At 40.9% G+C, this 23,051-nt stretch overlaps 1 protein-coding gene across 1 annotated transcript in view; it reads right to left on the bottom strand.

The window, feature by feature from the left end:
* Positions 1-20,030, bottom strand: part of PEBP4 (phosphatidylethanolamine binding protein 4) — a 235,234-nt gene extending 215,204 nt beyond the window's left edge. Inside the window, exon 1 of the mRNA XM_036855696.1 lies at positions 19,992-20,030. Within this exon, the coding sequence (XP_036711591.1) occupies positions 19,992-20,030 (39 nt within the window). The remainder of the gene's footprint in view (positions 1-19,991) is intronic.
* Between the last annotated feature and the right edge of the window lie 3,021 nt (positions 20,031-23,051).

The following is a 23,051-nucleotide window of genomic DNA, read 5'->3' as shown; positions in this document are numbered from 1 at the left end:
GTACACAAAAACAACACACACACCTCAAAATCAACAAACCAACCAAACGAACAAAACTCCCAAACTGGCTGAGCTAACTTTATGAGAGACTCTGGAAAACAGTCAAAGGTTGAGAGCAACCAAGCGAATGCTCAGTTAAGAAAAAGCTACCTTCATGACACAAGCATATAGAAAGATATACCATGTTCTTGGATTGGAAGAATCAGTATTGTCTAAATAACTATACTACCCAAGGAAATCTACAGATTCAATGCAATTCCTATCAAATTACCAATGGCATTTTTCACAGAACTGAAATAAAAAACTTTTAAATTTGTATGGAAACACCAAAGACCCTGAATAGCCAAAGCAATCTTGAGAAAGAAAAATGGAGCTGGAGGAATCAGGCTCCCTGACCTAAGACTATACTACAAAGCTACAGTCATCAAAACAGTATGGTGCTGGCACAAAAACAGAAATATAGATCAGTGGAACAGGATAGAAAGCCCAGAAATAAACCCATGCACCTATGGTCAATTAATCTACAACAAAGGAGGCAAGAATATATAATGGAGAAAAGACAGTCTTTTCAATAAGTGGTGCTGGGAAAACTGGACAGCCATATGTAAAAGAATGAAATTAGAATTCTCTAACACCATACACAAAAATAAACACAAAAAAGGGCTTCCCTGGTGGTGCAGTGGTTGAGAATCTGCCTGCCAATGCAGGAGACACGGGTTCGGGCCCTGGTCTGGGAGGATCCCACATGCCACGGAGCAACTAAGCCCGTGAGCCACTATTACTGATAAATAAATTTTAAAAAAATAAATAAATAAAAAAAATAAACACAAAATGGATTAAAGACCTAAAAGTAAAACCAGATACTATAAAACTCCTAGAGGAAAACATAGGCAGAACACTCTGACATAAATTACAGCAATATCTTTTTGGATCTGTCTCCTAGAGTAATGGAAATAAAAACAAAAATTTAAAAATGGGACTTAATTAAACTTAAAAGCTTTTGCACAGCAAAGGAAACCATAAACAAAGCAAAATGATAACCTACAGAAAGAGAGAAAATATTTGCAAATGATGCGACCGACAGGGGATTAATCTCCAAAATATACAAACAGCTCATACAGTTCAATATCAATAAAACCAAACAACCCAATCAAAAAATGGGCAGAAGATCTAAACAGACATTTTTCCAATGAAGACATACAGTTGGACACAAAGCACATGAAAAGGTGCTCAACATTGCTAATTATTAGAGAAATGCAAATCAAAACTACAATGAGGTATTACCTCACACCGGTCAGAATGGCCATCATCAAAATATCTACAAATAATAAATGCTAGGGAGGGTGTGGAGAAAAAAAGTAACCCTCCTACACTCTTGGTGGGAATGTAAATTGGTACAGCCACTATGGAGAATAGTATGGAGATTCCTTAAAAAACTAAAAATAGAGCTACCATATGATCCTGCAATCCCACTCCTGGGCATATACCTGGAGAAAAACATAATTTGAAAATATACATGCACCCCAATGTTCATTGCAGCACTATTAACAATTGCTAAGATGTGGAAGCAACCTAAGTGTCCATCAACAGATGAATGGATAAAGAAGATGTGGTATATATACACAATGGAATATTACTCAGCCATAAAAAGAATGAAATAATGCCATTTACAGCAACATGGATGGACCTAGAGATTAACATACTAAATGAAGTAAGCCAGATAAAGACAAATATCATATGATATCACCTATATGTGGAATCTAAAAAAATGATACACATGAATTTATCTATAAAACAGAAATAGACTCACAGACATAGAGAACAAACTTATGGTTACCAAAGGGGATGGAGGGAGATAAATTAGGACTTTGGAAAAAAAAAATGAAAGAAAGAAAAGAAAAAGCTACCTTTAAAATAGTAGAAAATTTCATGACGCGTTCACTTGCCTTTGCCCCACCCCCTCCTTGGCATAGTTCAGTCTTGCTTTGGAGGAGACTGCAACCCAGTTACCAGTTGTCTCCCTCAAATCAGAGGGAGCAGAGCAGACCTTATTGCAATGTTCTAACCTATCAAGAAATTGTCTGAAGGACTAGCTTCTGTTTTGCCTAACTCAGATCTCAGAGGGGATAAGGAGTGGACATTGTTCATGAAAGCTGCAGGGAAACTACGGATCCACAGACACCTGGGGCAAGAGATTATGGGTGAATACACGTAAATGACAATCTAAGGCCCCAAGCAGAAGCTAGGATGAGACTCTTGGGGAAATTAAGATATTCAAAAACAGCTGTATATGTGGGGGAATTAAAAAAGCCACATACAGGTCCAGGCAAGACACATGCTCAGAAAAGACCTGAGAAGACCTTAAGTTTTCACCTTGGGCTGATCCCTAGACCTAGAGCATACCCAGCTAATCAGTGAGGACTTCTCTGGCACATAGGCACTCTTAAAAGACTGGGAGAGGTGCTTGTTTTATTTAAATGCCCGGTTTTCAACAACAACAACAAAAGAAATCACAAGGTACAGGAAAACAAAGCCCATTCAAAGGAATAAAGTAGGTTGACACAAACTGTCCCTGAGGAAGGTCATACATCAGACTTATTAGACAAAGAGTTTAAAATAACTGTCTTAAATATACTCAAAAAGCTAAAGGAAAATATGGAAAAAGAATTACAGAAAATCAGGACAATAATATATGAACAAAATCAAAGTATCAGCAAAAATATAGAAAATTATAAAATTGAACAAAACAAATTCTGGAGCTGAAAAATAACAAATGATCAATTTACTAGAGGGGTTCAGTAGCATATTTGAGGAGGGAGAAAAAAATCAGTGAATTTGAAAATAGGAAAATTGAAATTATTGAGTCTGAGTAGCAGGAAGAAAAAAGAATGAAGAAATGTGAACAGAGCATAAGAACTGTGGGACACTACCAAACAGCCCAATATATGCATGATGAGAGTCCCAGGAGAAAGAGAGAGAAGGGCCAGAGAGATTATTTGAAGAAATAATGGCCAAAAACTTCCTAAATTCAATTAAGTCCATGAATCTACAAATACAAGAAGCTCAAGAAACTTCAAGCAGGATAAACTAAGAGAGACCCATACCAAGACACATAACCAAACTGTTGAAAGACAAAAATAGGATTTTGAAAGCAGCAAGAGAGAAGGGACTTGTCATGCACAAGGGATCCTCAATAAGATTATCAACTGATTTCTCAGCAGAAACCTTGGAGGCCAGAAGGCATTGGGATGATATATTTAAGATATTTAAAGAAAAAACTGTCAACTGAGAATTCTATATTCAGCAAAACTGTCCTTCAAAATGAGAGAGAAATTAAGACATTCTTAGATAAACAAAAACTGAGGAAATCCATTACCGCTAGAGTTTCCCTACAAGAAGTGGTTAACAAGAGTCCTTCAGGTTGAAATGAAAGGACAATAGACAGTAGACGAAGATATAAAGATCTCAAGTAGGGGTAAATACATGGGCAAACATAAAAGCCAGTATTATTATAATTTTTGTTTGTAATTTGACTTTTTAAAAGTATAGGATTTAAAAGACAAATACACAAAAGTAATTATAAATATATGTTAGTGAACAGACATATAAAGATGTAATTAGTGACATCAATAACACAAAGTGGGGGGTATAGTTACCCGGGAGTAGAGTTTTTGTATGTGATTGAAGTTAATTTGGTATTAATTCAAATTAGATTGTTATAACTTTAGGACATTATATATAATTCCCAGGGTAACCACAAAATATATCTATAGGATATACATAAAAGGAAATGAGAAGGAAATAAAAACATGTCACTACAAACTCTTCCAAAAAATTAAGGTGGAGGGAACACTTCCTAAGTCATTCCATGAGGCCAGCATTATCCTGATACCAAAACCAAAGACACTTTAAGAAAGGAGAACTATGGACCAATATTCTTTATGAATACTGATGTAAAAATCCTAGCAAATTGCATTCAGAAGCATATTTAAAGCATTATACAACATAAGCAAGTGAGATTTATTTCTGGAATGCAAGAATGGTTCAACATACAAACATCAATCAATGTACTACCACAATCAATCAATGTAATTCTGTTTATTCTGTTAATATCACATTAACAGAATAAAGGGAAAAGCCACATGATTATCTCAATTGATGTAGAAAAAGGATTTGATAAAATTCAACACCTTTTCTTGATAAAAACACTCAACAAACTAGGAAGAGAAGGAAACATCCTCATTCAATATGATAAAGGCCATATATGAAATACCCATAGCTAACATCATACTCAATGGTGAAAGACTGAAAAATTTTCCCTGAAGATCAGGAACAAAACAAATATATTGGGCTTCCCTGGTGGCGCAGTGGTTAAGAATCTGCCTGCCAATGCAGGGGACACAGGTTTGAGCCCTGGTCCGGGAAGACCCCACATGCTGCGGAGCAGCTAAGCCCGTGCATCACAACTACTGAGCCTGTGCTCTAGAGCCCATGAGCCACAACTACTGAGCCCATGTGCCACAACTACTGAAGCCCGCGTGCCTAGAGCCCATGCTCTGCAACAAGAGAAGCCACCCCAATGAGAAGCCCACACACCGCAACGAAGAGTAGCCCCCGCTCGCCACAACTAGAGAAAGCCCACGTGCAGCAACAAAGACCCAACGCGGCCAAAAAAAAAAAAAAGATATAAATATTAAACAAACAAACAAACAAAAAACAAATATATTACCTTGCCAGGGATGCCATAGCAAAATATCACAGACTGTGTCGCTTAAAAAATAGAGATTTATTTTATTACAGTTCTGAAGGTTGGAAGTTTAAGATCAAGGTGTCAGCAAAGGTGGTTTCTCCTGAGGCCTCTCCTCTTGGCTTGCAAATATTTGTCTTTCTCACTGTGTCTTCACATGGTTTTTTCTCGGTGTGTGTGCAACCCCTGTGTTGCTTTGTGTGTTCAAATTTCCTCTTTTTTTTTTTTTAATTTATTTATCTATGTATTTATTTATTTATTTATTTCTGGCTGTGTTGGGTCTTCATTTCTGTGTGAGGGCTTTCTCTAGTTGTGGCAAGCGGGGGCCACTCTTCATCGTGGTGCATGGGCCTCTCACTGTCGCGGCCTCTCTTGTTGTGGAGCACAGGATCCAGACGCGCAGGCTCAGTAATTGTGGCTCACGGGCCCAGTTGCTCCGCGGCATGTGGGATCTTCCCAGACCAGGGCTCGAACCCGTGTCCCCTGCATTGGCAGGCAGACTCTCAACCATTGCGCCACCAGGGAAGCCCCAAATTTCCTCTTCTTACAGGATGTTAGTCATATTGGATTAGGGCCTATCCTAATGGTCTTATTTTATCTTAATCACTTCTTTAAAGGCTCTATCTCAAAATATAGTCACATTCTGAGGTACTGAATGTGGTTAGGGCTTCAACATATGAATTTTTGAAGAACACATTTCAGCCCATCACGATAAGGATGCTCACTTTTACCACTACTATTCAACATACTCTTGGAAGTTCTAGCCAGAACAATTAAATGAAAAAAAAAAAGAAATAAAAGGAAAATTGAAAAGGAAGAAGTACAATTACCTCTATTGTCAGATGACATAATTTTATATGTAGAAAACTCTAATGAATCAGAGTGAATTCGGCAAAGTTGCAGGATATGAGCTCAACACACAAAAATCAGTTGCATTTCTATACATTAAAAATGAACAATCGAAACAGAAATTAGGGGAAAAATTCCATTTAGAATACCATCAGAAAGATGAAATACTGAGGAATTAACTTAACCAAGGAGGAGAAAGACTTGTACACTGAAAACTACAAAATGTTACTGAAAGAAATTAAAGAAGACACAAATAAATGGAAATAAATTCTGTGTTCATGGATTGGAAGCTTTAATGTTGTTAGGATGTCCATACTACCCAAAGTGATCTGTAGATTCAATGCAATCCCTATCAAAATACCAATGACATTTTTCACAGAAATAGAAAAATCCATCCTAAAATTCATATGGAATCCCAAGGGACCCAGAATAACCAAAACAATACTGAAAAGAAGAATAAAGTTGGAGGATTCACAGTTCCTGATTTCAAATGTTAGTACAAAACTGGGGTAATCAAAACAAAGTGGAACTGGCATAAAGACAGATATATAGACCAGTGGAATAGAATAGAGAGCCCAGAAATAAACCCGTGCATATATGGTGAGATGATTTTCAACAAGGGTGCCAAGACCATGGGGAAAGGACAGTCTTTTCAGTAAATGGTGCTGAAACAACTGGATAGCCACACACAAAGGAATGATGTTGAACCCTTACCATCCACTATACACAAACATTAACTCAAAAAGGATCAAAGACCTAAATGTAAGAACTAAAACTATGAAACTGTTAGAAGAAAACATAGGGGAAAGCTTTATAATATTGGATTTGTCAATAATTTCTTGGATATGACACCAAAAACACAGACAACAAAGTAAAAAATAAGTACATTGGACTTCATCAAAATTTAAAACTTTTAGCATCAAATAATTCTATCAAGACAGTGAAAAGACAACTGCAGAATGAGAGAAAGTATTTGCAAATCATATGTCTGATAAGGCTTAATATCCAGAATATAGAAAGAACTCCTACAACTCAAAAACAGCAAAATAAACAATTAAAAATTGTGCAAAATACCTGAATAGATATTTCTCCAAAGAAGATATACAAATGGCCAATAACACATGAGAAAATGCTCAACATCTCTAGACATTAGGGAAATGCAAATCAAAACCACAATGAGATACCACTTCATACCCATTTGGATGGCTATTGCTAAACACATACAGACACAGATAGACGAACACACAGAGAAAATAACAAGTGTTATAGAGCATGTGAAGAAATTGGAACCCTTGCACATTGCTGGTAGGAATGTGAAATGGTGTAGCCACTGTGGAAAACAGTTTAGTGGTTCCTCAAAAAGCTAAACATAGAACTACCTTATGATCCAGCAATTCTACTCCTGGACATATACACACAGGAATTTAAAGCAGGGACTGAAACAGATACTTGTATGCCAGTGTTCATTGCAGTCAAAAAGTGAAAACGACCCATGCATCAATCAACAGGTTAATAGATAAACAAAATGTGGTGTATACATATAATGAAATATTATTCAGCCATCAAAAGAAGGAAACTCTGACATATGATACAATATGGTTGAACCCTGAAGACATTTTGCCAGGTGGAATAAGCCAGTCACAAAAAAGACAAATACTGTGGGATTCCACCTATACGAAGCACCTGGGGTTATCAAATTCATAGCAAAATGATAATTTCCAGGGGCTATGAGAATGGGGAGTTATTGCTTAATGGTTACAAATTTTCTTTTCTGTAATAAATGTTTTAGAAATACATAGTGGTGATGGTTGCACAATATTGTAAATTTAATTAATGCCACTGAATTGTACACTTCAAATGGTTAAAATGGTAAATTGTATGTTACGTATATTTTAACACAAGTGTGTGCACACACATGCCTGTGCACATAAACACAAATCCAAGGACCTAGTGTTCTATAGAGCCCACTTTTGAAACACTGACTTAATCCATTTTCCTCACTGTATAGACAACTTAATCAGCCTGTGTAGACTGCTGTCCATCCTCCCAGGCAGCTCTGCTCTCCCCACCCTAAGGCCTTTGCATAAGCTATTCTCTCTGCAAGGAGTGTCATTCTCTCCTGCCCCATGATCCATATGGCTAACTTTTGCTCACCCTTCAGGTGTTATTTAAACATCACTTCCTTCGGGGAAACTTCTTGGGTATCCTCTCATATCTACATCCAGTATCTGCAATACTTCCACCATGATGGTATTATCAGACCATTTTTATTTGCCATTTACGTGTGTTGGTCTGTTATTTTACGGGGGAGGGACCATATGTATCCTGTGAATTGTTGTGTCTGGCACCTAGCACAGTGCCTGGGAAGCAGCAGATGCTCAATTACCACTTAAAGAAGGAAGAGAATAAGGGAGGGAGGGGTGGATATAGACTTCCTGAAGGCCCCACCTCCACCTCTATTAATCTGGGTCTCAATTGTGCACCAGGGCAGTTTGTTCCTCTCTTGATAGCAGTCATCACTATCTTCCTTCTACTCTAATTCTCTGTGCATATATTTCATCCCGTGAGGGCCCCAACTGTCTCTGCATTCCCCACGGTAATTTGCACATAGTAGACGCTGGAAATAAACAAGCACACACAGTTAAAAACAATACGTTGTAAACAGACTATTCTGACCTTTTGCTGTCCTTCATATTAGGAGAACAGGAAAGAACCCCACAGTCTCTCAAAATGCACTTGGACCATCTTTTAGTTATCAGCTACTATCTGTTGCTTTTCATGCGCCTTTCATTTCAGATGACCAATTTGGAAATTGTCTTGGAACGTAAAAGTATCAAAATGTGGGCTTCCCTGGTGGCACAGTGGTTAAGAATCTGCCTGTCAATGCAGGAGACACGGGTTCGAGCCCTGCTCAGGAAAGATCCCACATGCCGCGGAGCAACAAAGCCCGTGCACCACAACTACTGAGTCTGCACTCTAGAGCCCACGAGCCACAACTACTGAGCCCAAGTGCCACAACTACTGAAGCCCACATGCCTAGAGCCCCTGCTCTGCAACAAGAGAAGCCACCCAATGAGAAGCCTGCACACCACAACAAAGAGTAGCCCCTGCTCGCTGCAACTAGAGAAAAGCCCGTGCGCAGCAACAAAGACCCGAGGCAGGTAAAAAAAGAAAAAAAAAAAGTATCAAAATGTATATTTTTTTCTTGTTATTTTAAGAATGCTTGCTTTCCTTCCATCACATTTTGTATTAGAGATCTTTAACTTATCAAGCTGAAGATACAGGAGTTGGTGGTGATGACAGTGGGCAGGGCCTGGGGGCAGTGGCAGGGAGAGCTCCAGAGCTGTATTTTCTAGCAATTACATTTCCTAAGAGTGAGGGGACTAATGGAGTGTCCATGAGAAAAGCCCAGCCCTGGCTCTGCCCCAACCACTCCTCTTATCCAAGGGCCTGCTAGACCTCTGGCTGGAAGCTAGGGGCCTGGGCCACTTCATTCCAGGGACACAAGTTCTCCTTTCCAAGAGCCCCAGGCTGCTGGTCTCAGCAACCAACCATTGATCTAATAAGCCCATTTCTTTAGCCATGTATCGTATATATTAATGAATCACTTCATCCACAGAATGGAAGGTCCCAGATGTGCTATGAAATGGTGGCATCTTTCAGGTTCGTTTGCTGCCATGGCACCCTTGGAAGGTTGAAAATTTTGTTTCTCCTCATGGAGGTGAGAAGTGAGCTTAGAGCCCACCAGAGCTATGTATTTACCTGGCCCCCTCCTTTCACAAATAGGTCCAATCTCCAATTCTTCCCACGTTTAAAGATGGGAGGAAATGGGGATCCTTCTTCCCATGGAAGAGGAAATCAGGATCCCACAAAGGAAGGAAACTTCCTGAGTCTGTTACTTATTTCCTCAGTAAGGCCTGAATGAACTAAATCAGTAATGCTAATCCCATTAGTAATGCTAATTCCCAGTCCAGAACTCCAGGAGTGAGAAATGTACCAAAGAGCCCTTTCTAGGAAAGTTAGATAAATGTTGGATGCTCAGAGACAAGCATAGAAACTCCTCGAATAACAGCTTCAAATCATACAGAAATACCACACTAAACATGCATTCCCTTAAGTTCTCCAGGCCACAGTTCTCATCCTCCCCCTTCTCTCTGTCTCTCTGTCACTCTAGAAGGTCCTTATGGAAAGTCCCTACCTCACACCTCATACCCCACGTTGGGGAGAAGAGCGCTGTCACCTACCCAGAGCAGTGCGGGAGCTGTTGGGTGGTGATGGCTGCAGGGAAGCAAGAAATCCTGGCAAGTTTCTGGGCTGGAGAAGATGGGGAGGAAGTTCTCCAGGATGCCCTAGAGTATGGGCCCTTAAGGCGATCAGGGTCTGGCGGTGTTCAGGGATTGGGAGTATAGGGAAGGCTCCTGGAGTAGCCAGAAGAAGAGGCAGCGGTTGGTTGCTGGGGAGGCAGTTGGAGAAAGTTCCAAGGAGTTCCAGGGAGGAGCTAATATGTAGGGTGGGAGAGAATAGGAAAAGGAGACTGGGTGGGTTTTCTGTCATTCCTCCTTCCAAGGACTCTACAGAAAACAGTGGAAATCACAGAGATGATTCTCTTACCTTTCAAGATACACTGTAAAGCTGGCAGAAGAGGCACTAGGGATGCACTAGGGATGCACTAGGGATACACAAAGAGAAAGCTGTAGAGGGATGGAAGGAAACCATAGAGGCCAGAGTCCCTGAGAGAGACAAACAGCATCTAACTGCTTAGAACAAAAGGCTCAGGGACACGGACAGCAGAGAGGCGGGATTGGGACCCTTGCTTGGGGTGGAGCAAGGGCCCCTTCCACAGTGAGTGCAGCCTGGAACCACAGAACAACAACACTGGTTCAAGGCCAAGGTCTGCCAGGCCTGCCAACTCAGTGTCCGGCAGGTGATGTTCTACCAAAATGGGCAGTGGATGCTCCTGTAACAGGCGACCACGTCCAGGCAAGTCCCTGGCTTGAAGGACCTGGGTTTCCTGCTGTGTTTTAAATGACCACATCTGAGTCCACAACATGGGCTTCTTTCTGGAAAACTCCTCCCAGGAAATTCAAGGAGTCAGTGGAAACTTATACACCCCAGATGAATTAAGTTTGAATCTCTGAGGGTAAGTCGTAGGCATTTATATTTTTATCGATGCTTCTCATGGGATTCTAGTGACCAGCCAGGTCAAAGAATCACTGTATTAAACGTAGACTGGTGGCAGGCACTTGACAGATGCTGAAGGTACAAAGATGCACAAGATGCAGACCCTGATCTTCATGAACTCACAGCTGAGCAAGGAGGATAAACATCAAAACAAACAGCAACAACAAAATTGCCTACAGTGTGCTGAGTTCGGCCATAGAAACATGCTTAGGTTAAAGAGGAAGATGTTAATCATGTGTTTTGTTTTAGGCATTTTGTGACGGTTTGACATCTTGGGGGTCTTGCTGGCTGGGGAGGGATGCCCGTCCCAGAGTTAGCTGATTCCTAGAGAGAGTGAATAACTTGCGTTGAAGCACATCTTTCACATACAAACCGACCAACCTCCAATCTATACCCCCCAACCACCTCCTTTATCCAACTCTCACCCACCAAGCCAGTATTTTCCCTGCCTTAAATCACCCCAGGGCCAGGTACCAGACAACAAGAGACCACCTCATAGACAGAGTCTGCCGACGTTATTCCAACAACCTAATCTAAGCTTGTTCAGCTGTTTAACCTGCCTTACCCCTTCCTTCCCGTGGAAAACACAATAAAGGCTCTGGACCATGCATTCCCCTTATGCTTTCTGCTTCTCGATCAACCCTGGTGCTTCCCCAGGTAGTATGATATGCCCCTTTCTCCTGGAAATTGTAAGTATATATTTGATAAATAATATATTTGGATAATATATTGAAAATATATATGTATTTTTAGAAAAATGATTCTGTTTGCAAATATTCAATAACTCACTGGATTAATATTAACTTACCTCTGCTGAGCCTTTGCCATCTGTCCTACATTTTCTCTGTGTGTTATCCCCTTTTATCCTCACAGGGACTTCATGAGGTATGGAGTGATATCCCCATTTTTCAGACAAGGAAACTGAGGCACAGAGAGCATGAGAACCTTGCCCAGGGTACACAGCTGGTAAATGGTGGGCTGGATTTGAAGCCAGCCATGCTGACTCTAGGCCTCTGCTCTTTCCCTCAACATGCTCCTAACCCATCCTTTCCAACCCTGAGAACTGGGATTTGGTGTTTCTGTGTGTTTGTCAAATGACCCCAGACAGCATGTGAATAAGGCTGTGTTTGATTTCATTGACTTCATCCCTCTGCCAAACTTTGTGTTCCACTTTCAACGTCCCCTCCAGGCTTCCAGGGACCTCCTTGGTCTATCCTGTAGGAGAGGAAAGCAGTCTGATGGGAGGAAAGGCACCTTCCTGAAAGGCTGGATGGGGGCCCAGCCCATCCACACACACAGCCTGGGTATTTTTTGACACATGTGAGAGGGACAGGCTTCTGAAATGAGGGGCTTTCGGGGGATATCCTGGTTGGCCAAGAAAGGAGCTCTGCTCACAGGGGGCCAACTCCAACCTCCTCTTCTCAAGAGGGGAAGACTCTCTCCAGGCCCTACGCTCATGTGTGAGAAATAACATCCCCCAACAATCAGATTCCCCACCACCGCCTGCCTCTGGGACTCCGCTGGTTTACTCCCCACCTGTTCTGGGGACTCCACTCTACTCTGCCCTGGGAATGTCCTCCTTTACCCTATTCTCAAATCTGACCTCTCTTTAATGCCCACCTCATGGCTGTTTCCTGCTTCAAGTTTTCCTTGAGTGCTCCTCCAGACCTACATCACTTAAGCTGACATATCTGTTTGACTTTCATCTGTACATGTCTGCCTTCTCAAGTAGGGTTCATATTCCTTGAGCTACTATGTCTTTGCATTGACAGGGGTCTTGGGAAAACTACCTTTTGAGGGGCTTGGGTTCCCCAGGGAAATGCCACTTGGTAATGAGACTGTCTTTCTTTGGTCACCAGATTTTCTCCTAAATTAGTAGAGCCTCTGGTCCTTAGACTGTAAACAGATGACACCACGGCTTCCCACAGGGGCCCTGGAAGGAGGTTTTCCTTGGTAGGACTGCCAGTCGGCCACATCCCCTGGAGCCCTCACAAACGATGGCCTCGAGTGCACAGGGTGGCAGGAAGGACACCAGCCCTGCTCTACCAGCAGGGACCACGTGCCCCTGCCTGCAGCAGGAGAGATGGAAGTTCTCACTACACCCCCTCCTGGGGCTGGGACAGGAGGCAGCACTACAACTTGCTCTTTGACGTACTCAGATCCAAGTCACATCTCTCATATCCTCTTACTTCTTCATATCTGATCCCATCACATCTCTCTTTGTAGGGACTGAGGGGTGAGTTCCACCTTTGGAGTTAGGAAATTCATTTCAACCAGACTGAAGAGACTTTTTTTACTTCTTGATTCATTGCATGTAGCACTGAGCACAGCACTTGTGGGCACTCAGTGAATATTTGTTGAGGAATGCATGGGTGGATGGAAACTTCTAGAAAGCTCATATCTTCTGCCTTGTTGAGTCAGGCACCTTCATTCCAGATGCTCAGTGTTGATTCTACCACCATCACAGTGTTGGAAAGTTTCCTTGTAATATTGATGAGACATATCAGAATATGTATCCTGTTTGGTTTTTTTCCCCCTGGCCACCCAGAACACTGTTATAAGCAAAAAGCATGCCTCTGTACTCAGGTCTGTGCTCCTAAAGAAAGAGTCTAAACACTTGTGAATTGGATCCTGTTGTAACTGCTCACATGGGAAGAGCTTATATAAGTGACTAATTGCTACCTAACAATCGTTTCTCTTTGGGTTTTCTTAAAGCTATATGTCCTAGATATATGGGTAAAGGATAATTTTCAAAAAAGGGAAAATCATCACTCCCACACAGATACAAACATATATTAAAAATTTTATTTAACTCATTATTAATGAGGGAATTGTTAAGGCCTTATAACAAGTTCAAGGGCAAGCCAAAGAATAGACACATTGATTGATCAGGAATATTGAAATGAACATGCGATGGGCAAGGGAAATCAAATGAACCTCCATCACACAGAATTTACTTACATGTTTATACACAAGAATTATTCAGCAGTGTTTTTAGTTATCTACATCATTATCTACAGTTTATGGAGTTTTAAAATAGCTCAAGTCATGAAAGGGCCAGAACCTCAGAAAACCTACAAGAGTGTGCTCTAGGCAGTTTTCCACAGCAGACATTCAGTAATATTATTTGCTTATTCAAACTTCCTTACATGACAGAAGTGGCATTTGAAGTCAATGGAGAAAGAGCAGACTATCCAATAAGTGCTGCCAGGATAACTGAATTTCCATATGTAAAAATAAAACTGGATTTTGACACCATAATTTACCCAGAACAAATTTCAGGTGGATTAAAAAATGATATATTAAAATAGAAATTTTCGAGAAGCAAGATGAACTACAATTCTGCAGCCTGTGGAAGGAAAGCCACATTCACAGAAAGACAGACAAAATGAAAAGGCAGAGGACTTTGTACCAGATGAAGGAACAAGATAAAACCCCAGAAAAACAACTAAAAGAAGTGGAGATAGGCATCCTTTGAGAAAAAGAATTCAGAATAATGATAGTGAAGATGATCCAGGACCTTGGAAAAAGAATGGAGGCAAAGATCAAGAAAATGCAAGAAATGTTTAACAAAGACCTAGAAGAATTAAAGAACAAACAAACAGAGATGAACAATGCAATGACTGAAATGAAAAATACACTAGAAGGAATCAATAGCAGAATAAGTGAGGCAGAAGAACAGATAAGTGACCTGGAAGACAGAAGGGTGGAATTCACTGCCATGGAACAGAATAAAGAAAAAAGAATGAAAAGAAATGAAGACAGCCTAAGAGACCTCTGGGACAACATTAAACGCAACAACATTCACATTATAGGGGTCCCAGAAGGAGAAGAAAGAGAGAAAGGACGCGAGAAAATATTTGAAGAGATTACTGTCAAAAACTTCCCTAACATGGGAAAGGAAATAGCCACCCAAGTCCAGGAAGCACAGAGTCCCAGACAGGATAAACCCAAGGAGAAACACGCTGAGATACAGAGGAATCAAATTGACAAAAATTAAAGACAAAGAAAAATTATTGAAAGCAACACGGGAAAAATGACAAATAACATACAAGGGAACTCCCATAAGGTTAACAGCTGATTTCTCAGCAGAAACTCTACAAGACAGAGGGAGTGGCATGATATATTTAAAGCGATGAAAGGGAAGAACGTACAACCAAGATTACTCTACCCAGCAAGGATCTCATTCAGATTTGATGGAGAAATCAAAAGCTTTACAGGCAAGCAAAAGCTAAGAGAATTCAGCACCACCAAACCAGCTCTACAACAAATGCTAAAGGAACTTCTCTAAGTGGGAAACACAAGAGAAGAAAAGGACCTACAAAAACAAACCCATAACAATTAAGAAAATCATAATAGGAACATACACATCGATAATTATCTTAAATGTGAATGGATTAAATGCTCTAACCAAAAGACACAGGCTCGCTGAATGGATACAAAAACAAGACCTATATATATGTTGTCTACAAGAGACCCACTTCAGACCTAGGGACACATACAGACTGAAAGATACAAAAACAAGACCTATATATATGTTGTCTACAAGAGACCCACTTCAGACCTAGGGACACATACAGACTGAAAGTGAGGGGATGGAAAAAGATATTCCATGCAAATGGAAATCAAAAGAAACCTAGAGTAGCAATACTCATATCAGATAAAATAGACTTTAAAATAAAGACTGTTACAAGAGATAAGGAAGGTGCTACATAATGATCAAAGGATCAATCCAAGAAGAAGATATAACAATTATAAATGGTTATGCACCCAACACAGGAGCACCCCAATACATAAGGCAAATGCTAACAACCATGAAAGGGGAAATCGACAGTAACCCAATAATAGTGGGGGACTTTATCACCTCACTTACACCAATGGACAGATCGTCTAAACAGAAAACTAATAAGGAAACACAAGCTTTAAATGACATAATAGACCAGATAGATTTCATTGATATTTATAACACATTCTATCCCAAAACAGCAGATTACACTTTTTTCTCAAGTGCACATGGAACATTCTCTAGGATAAATCACATCTTGGGTCACAAATCAAGCCTCAGTAAATTTAAGAAAATTGAAATCATATCAAGCATCTTTTCTGACCACAACGCTATGAGATTAGAAATCAACTACAAGGAAAAAAACCGTAAAAATCAGAAACACATGGAAGCTAAACAATATGTTACTAAATAACCAAGTGATCACTGAAGAAATCAAAGAGGAAATCACAAGATACCTACCGACAAATTACAACAAAAACACGATGATCCAAAACCTATGGGATGCAGCAAAAGCAGTTCTAAGAGGGAAGTTTATAGCAATACAAGCCTACCTCAAGAAACAAGAAAAATCTCAAATAAACAATCTAACCTTACACCTAAAAGAACTAGAGAAAGAAGAATAAACAAAACCCCAAGTTAGCAGAAGGAAAGAAAACATAAAGATTAGAGCAAAAATAAATGAAATAGAAACAAAGAAAACAATAGCAAAGATCGATAAAACTAAAAGCGGGTTCTTTGAGAAGATAAACAAAATTGATAAACCATTAGCCAGACTCATCAAGAAAAAGAGAGGACTCAAATCAATAAAATTAGAAATGAAAAAGGAGAAGTTACAATAGACACCGCAGAAATACAAGGCATCCTAAGAGACTACTACAAGCAACTCTATGCCAATAAAATGGACAACCTGGAAGCAATGGACAAATTCTTAGAAAGGTATAACCTTCCAAGACTGAACCAGGAAGGAATAGGAAATATGAAAAGACTAATCACAAGTAATGAAATTGAAAATGTGATTTAAAATCTTCCAAAAGGGCTTCCCTGGTGGTGCAGTAGGTAAGAACTTGCCTGACAATGCAGGGGACATGGGTTCAAGCCCTGGTCCGGGAAGATCCCACATGCTGCAGAACAACTAAGCCCATGTGCCACAACTACTGAGCCTGTGCTCTAAGGCCCATGAGCCACAACTGCTGAGCCTGCATGCCACAACTACTGAAACCCGTGTGCCTAGAGCTCGTGCTCCACAACAAGAGAAGCCACTGCCATGAGAAGCCCGTGCACCACAACAAAGAGTAGCCCCCGCTTGATACAACTAAAGAAAGCCTGCATGCAGCGATGAAGACCCAATGCAGCCAAAAATAAAATAAATACATAAATACATAAATAAATTTATTTTAAAAAAATCTTCCGACAAACAAAAGTCCAGGACCAGATGGCTTCACAGGTTAATTCTATGAAACATTTAGAGAAGAGCTAACACCCATCTTTCTCAAACTCTTCCAAAAATTGCAGAGGAAGGAACACTCCCAAACCCATTCTATGAGGCCACCACCACCCTGATACCAAAACCAGACAAAGATACTACAAAAAAAGAAAATTACAGACCAATATCACTGATGAATATAGATGCAAAAATCCTCAACAAAATACTAGCAAACAAAATCCAACAACACATTAAAAGGATCATACACCATCACCAAGTGGAATTTATCCCAGGGATGCAAGGATTCTTCAATATATGCAAATCAATCAATGTGATACACCATATTAACAAATGGAAGAATAAAAACCATATGATCATCTCAATAGGTGCAGAAAAATCTTTTGACAAAATTCAACACCCATTTATGATAAAAATTCTCCAGAAATTGGGTACAGAGAGAACCTCCCTTAACATAATAAAGGCCATATATAACAAACCCACAGCAAACATCATCCTCAATGGTGAAAAACTGAAAGCATTTCCTCTAAGATCAGGAACAAGACAAGGATATCCACTCTTGCCACTATTATTCAACATAGTTTTGGAAGTCCCAGCCATGGCATTCAGAGAAGAAAAAGAAATAAAAGGTATACAAATTGGAAAAGAAGAAGTAAAACTGTCACTGTTTGCAGATGACATGATACTATACATAGAAAATCCTAAAGCTGCCACCAGAAAACTACTAGAGCTAATCAATGAATCTGGTAAAGTTGCAGGATACAAAATTAATGCACAGAAATGTCTTGCATTCCTATACACTAACAACAAAAGATCAGAAAGAGAAATTAAGGAAACAATACCATTTACCATTGCAACAAAAAGAATAAAGTACTTAGGAATAAGCCTACCTAAGGAGGTAAAAGACCTGTCTTCAGAAAACTATAAAACACTGATTAAGAAATTAAATATGACACAAACAGATGGAGAGATATACGATGTTCTTGGATTGGAAGAATCAATACTGTGAAAATGACTATACTACCCAAAGCAATCTACAGATTCAATGCAATCCCTATCAAATTACCAGTGGCATTTTTTACAGAACTAGAACAAAAAATCTTAAAATTTGTATGGAGACCCAAAACAACCCAAATAGCCAAAGCAGTCCTGAGGGAAAAAAAACAGAGCTGGAGGAATCAGGCTCCCTGACTTCAGACTATACTACAAAGCTACAGTAATCAAGACAATATGGTACTGGCACAAAAACAGAAATATAGATCAATGGAACAGGATGGAAAGCCCAGAGATAAACCCACACGCCTATGGTCAAGCAATCTATGACAAAGGAGGCAAGACTATACAGTGGAGAAAAGACAATCTCTTCAATAAGTGGTGCTGGGAAAGCTGGACAGCTACATGTAAAAGAATGAAATTAGAACACTCCCTAACACCATACACAAAAATAAACTCAAGATGGATTAGAGACTTAAATGTAAGACCGGACACTACAAAACTCTTAGAGGAAAACATAGGAAGAACACTCTCTGACATAAATCACAGCAAGATCTTTTTTGAGCCACCTCCTAGAGTAATGGAAATAAAAACAAAAATAAACAAATGGGACCTAATGAAACTTCAGAGCTTTTGTAAAGCAAAGGAAACTACAAACAAGACGAAAAGACAGCCCTCAGAATGGGAGAAAATATTTGCAAATGAATCAACAGACAAAGGATTAATCCCCCAAATATATAAACAGCTCATGCAGCTCAATATTAAAAAAACAAACAACCCAATCCAAAAATGGGCAGAAGACCTAAATAGACATTTCTCCAAAGAAGACATACAGATGGCCAAGAAGCACATGAAAAGCTGCTCAACATCACTAATTATTAGAGAAATGCAAATCAAAACTGCAATGAGGTATCAACTCACACCAGTTAGAATGGGCATCATCAGAAAATCTACAAACAACAAATGCTGGAAAGGGTGTGGAGAAAAGGGAACCCTCTTGCACTGTTGGTGGGAATGTAAATTGATACAGCCACCATGGAGAACATTATGGATGTTCATTAAAAAACTAAAAATAGAATTACCATATGACCCAGCAATCCCACTACTGGGCACATACCCAGAGAAAACCATAATTCAGAAAGACACATGGACAGGAATTTGGGAAGATGGCGGAAGAGTAAGACGTGGAGATCACCTTCCTTCCCACAGATACAGTAGAAATACATCTACACGTGGAACTGCTCCTACAGAACACCCACTGAACGCTGGCAGAAGACGTCAGACCTCCCAAAAGGCAAGAAACTCCCCCCGTACTTGGGTAGGGCAAAAGAAAAAAGAAATAACAGAGACAAAAGAATAGGGACGGTACCTGCACCAGTGGGAGGGAGCCGTGAAGGAGGAAAGATTTCCACACACTAGGAAGCCCCTTCGCGGGCGGAGACTGTGGGTGGCGGAGGGGGGAAGCTTCGGAGCCACGGAGGAGAGCGCAGCCACAGGGGTGCGGAGGGCAAAGCGGAGGGATTCCCGCACAGAGGCTCGGCGCCGACCAGCACTCACCAGCCCGAGAGGCTTGTCTGCTCAGCCGCCGGGGCGGGCGGGGCTGGGAGCTGAGGCTCGGGCTTCGGTCGGATCGCAGGGAGAGGACTGGGGCTGGCGGCGTGAACACAGCCTGAAGGGGTTAGTGCGCCACAGCTAGCCGGGAGGGAGTCCGGGAAAAAGTCTGCAGCTGCCGAAGAGGCAAGAGACTTTTTCTTCCCTCTTTGTTTCCTGGTGCGTGAGGAGAGGGGATTCAGAGCGCCGCCTAAACGAACTCCAGAGACGAGCGCGAGCCGCGGCTCTCAGCGCGGACCCCAGAGGCGGGCGTGAGACGCTGGGGCTGCTGCTGCCGCCTCCAAAAAGCCTGTGTGCGAGCACAGGTCACTCTCCACCCCTCCCCTCCCAGGAGCCGGTGCAGCCCGCCACGGCCAGGCTCCCGTGATCCGGGGACAACTTACCCGGGAGAACACACGACGCGCCTCAGGCTGCTGCAACATCACGCCGGCCTCTGCCGCCGCAGGCTCGCCCCGCCTCCTCCGTACCGCTCCCTCCCCCCCGGCCTGAGTGAGCCAGAGCCCCGGAAGCAGTTGCTCCTTTAACCCCGTTCTGCCTGGGCGGGAACAGACGCCCTCAGGCGGCCTACACACAGAGGTGGGTCCAGATCCAAAGCTGAACCCCAGGAGCTGTGCGAACAAAGAAGAGAAAGGGAAATTTCTCCCAGCAGCCTCAGGAGCAGCGGATTAAAGCTCCACAAACAACTTGATGTACCCTGCATCTGTTGAATACCTGAATAGACAACGAATCATCCCAAATTCAGGAGGTGGACTTTGGGAGCAGGATATATTAACTTTTCCCCTTTTCCTTTTTTGTGAGTGTATATGTATATGCTTCTGGGTGAGATTTTGTCTGTATAGCTTTGCTTTATAATAGCTTTCTTTTACTTCACTATATTATAGCCTCTTTCTTTCTTTCTTTCTTTCTTTCTATTTTTTCGCCCTTTTACTCTGAGCCGTGTGGACAAAAGGCTCTTGGTGCTCCAGCCAGGCATCAGGGCTGTGCCTCTGAGGTGGGAGAGCCAACTTCAGGACACTGGTCCACAAGAGACCTCCCAGCTCCACGTAATACCAAATGGCAAAAATCTCTCAGAGATCTCCATCTCAACATCAAGACCCAGCTTCACTCAACGACCAGCAAGCTACAGTGCTGGACACCCTATGCCAAACAACTAGCAAGACAGGAACACAGCCCCATCCATTAGCAGAGAGGCTGCCTAAAATCATAATAAGGCCACAGACACCCCAAAACACACCACCAGACGTGGACGTGCCCTCCAGAAAGACAAGATCCAGCCTCATCCACCAGAACTCAGGCACTAGTTCCCTCCACCAGGAAGCCTACACAACCCACTGAACCAACCTTAGCCACTGGGGACAGACACCAAAAACAACGGGAACTACGAACCTGCAGCCTGTGAAAATGAGACCCCAAACACAGTAAGATAAGCAAAATGAGAAGACAGGAAAACACACAGCAGATGAAGGAGCAGGGTCAAAACACACCAGACTTAACAAATGAAGAGGAAATAGGTAGTCTACCTGAAAAAGAATTCAGAATAATGATAGTAAGGATGATCCAAAATCTTGGAAATAGAATAGACAAAATGCAAGAAACATTTAACAAGGACGTAGAAGAACTAAAGAGGAACCAAGCAACGATGAAAAACACAATAAATGAAATTAAAAATACTCTAGATAGGATCAATAGCAGAATAACTGAGGCAGAAGAAAGGATAAGTGACCTGAAAGATAAAATGGTGGAAATAACTACTGCAGAGCAGGATAAAGAAAAAAGAATGAAAAGAACTGAGGACAGTCTCAGAGACCTCTGGGACAACATTAAACGCACCAACATTCGAATTATAGGGGTCCCAGAAGAAGAAGAGAAAAAGAAAGGGACTGAGAAAATATTTGAAGAGATTATAGTTGAAAACTTCCCTAATATGGGAAAGGAAATAGTTAATCAAGTCCTGGAAGCACAGAGAGTCCCATACAGGATAAACCCAAGGAGAAACATGCCAAGACACATATTAATCAAACTGTCAAAAATTAAATATAAGGAAAACATATTAAAAGCAGCAAGGGAAAAACAACAAATAACACACAAGGGAATTCCCATAAGGTTAACATCTGATCTTTCAGCAGAAACTCTGCAAGCCAGAAGGGAGTGGCAGGATATACTTAAAGTGATGAAGGAGAAAAACCTACAACCAAGGTTACTCTACCCAGCAAGGATCTCATTCAGATGTGATGGAGAAATTAAAACCTTTACAGACAAGCAAAAGCTGAGAGAGTTCAGCACCACCAAACCAGCTTTACAACAAATGCTAAAGGAACTTCTCTAGGCAAGAGACACAAGAGAAGGAAAACACCTACAATAACAAACCCAAAACATTTAAGAAAATGGGAATAGGAACATACATATCGATAATTACCTTGAATGTAAATGGATTAAATGCTCCCACCAAAAGACACAGGTTGGCTGAATGGATACAAAAACAAGACCCATATATATGCTGTCTACAAGAGACCCACTTCAGACCTAGGGACACATACAGACTGAAAGTGAGGGGATGGAAAAAGATATTCCATGCAAATGGAAATCAGAAGAAAGCTGGAGTAGCAATTCTCATATCAGACAAAATAGACTTTAAAATAAAGATTATTACAAGAGACAAAGAAGGACACTATATAATGATCAAGGGATCGATCCAAGAGGAAGGTATAACAATTGTAAATATTTATGCACCCAACATAGGAGCACCTCAATACATAAGGCAAATACTAACAGCCATAAAAGGGGAAATCGACAGCAACACAATCATAGTAGGGGACTTTAACACCCCACTTTCACCAATGGACAGATCATCCAAAATGAAAATAAATAAGGAAACACAAGCTTTAAATGATACATTAAACAAGATGGACTTAATTGATATTTATAGGACATTCCACCCAAAAACAACAGAATACACATTCTTCTCAAGTGCTCATGGAACATTCTCCAGGATAGATCATATCTTGGGTCACAAATCAAGCCTTGGTAAATTTAAGAAAATTGAAATCGTATCAAGTATCTTTTCTGACCACAACGCTATGAGACTAGATATCAATTACAGGAAAAGATGTGTAAAAAATACAAACACATGGAGGCTACACAATACACTACTTAATAACGAAGTGATCACTGAAGAAATCAAAGGGGAAATCAAAAAATACCTAGAAACAAATGACAATGGAGACACGACGACCCAAAACCTATGGGACGCAGCGAAAGCAGTTCTAAGAGGGAAGTTTATAGCCATACAATCCTACCTCAAGAAACAGGAAACATCTCGAATGAACAACCTAACCTTGCACCTAAAGCAATTAGAGAAAGAAGAACAAAAAAACCCCAAAGCTAGCAGAAGGAAAGAAATTATAAAGATCAGGTCAGAAATAAATGAAAAAGAAATGAAGGAA

This window comes from Balaenoptera musculus, chromosome 6, assembly GCF_009873245.2.
Source record: "Balaenoptera musculus isolate JJ_BM4_2016_0621 chromosome 6, mBalMus1.pri.v3, whole genome shotgun sequence".
NCBI lineage: Eukaryota > Metazoa > Chordata > Mammalia > Artiodactyla > Balaenopteridae > Balaenoptera > Balaenoptera musculus.
This window is presented reverse-complemented; position numbering and strand designations above follow the sequence as displayed.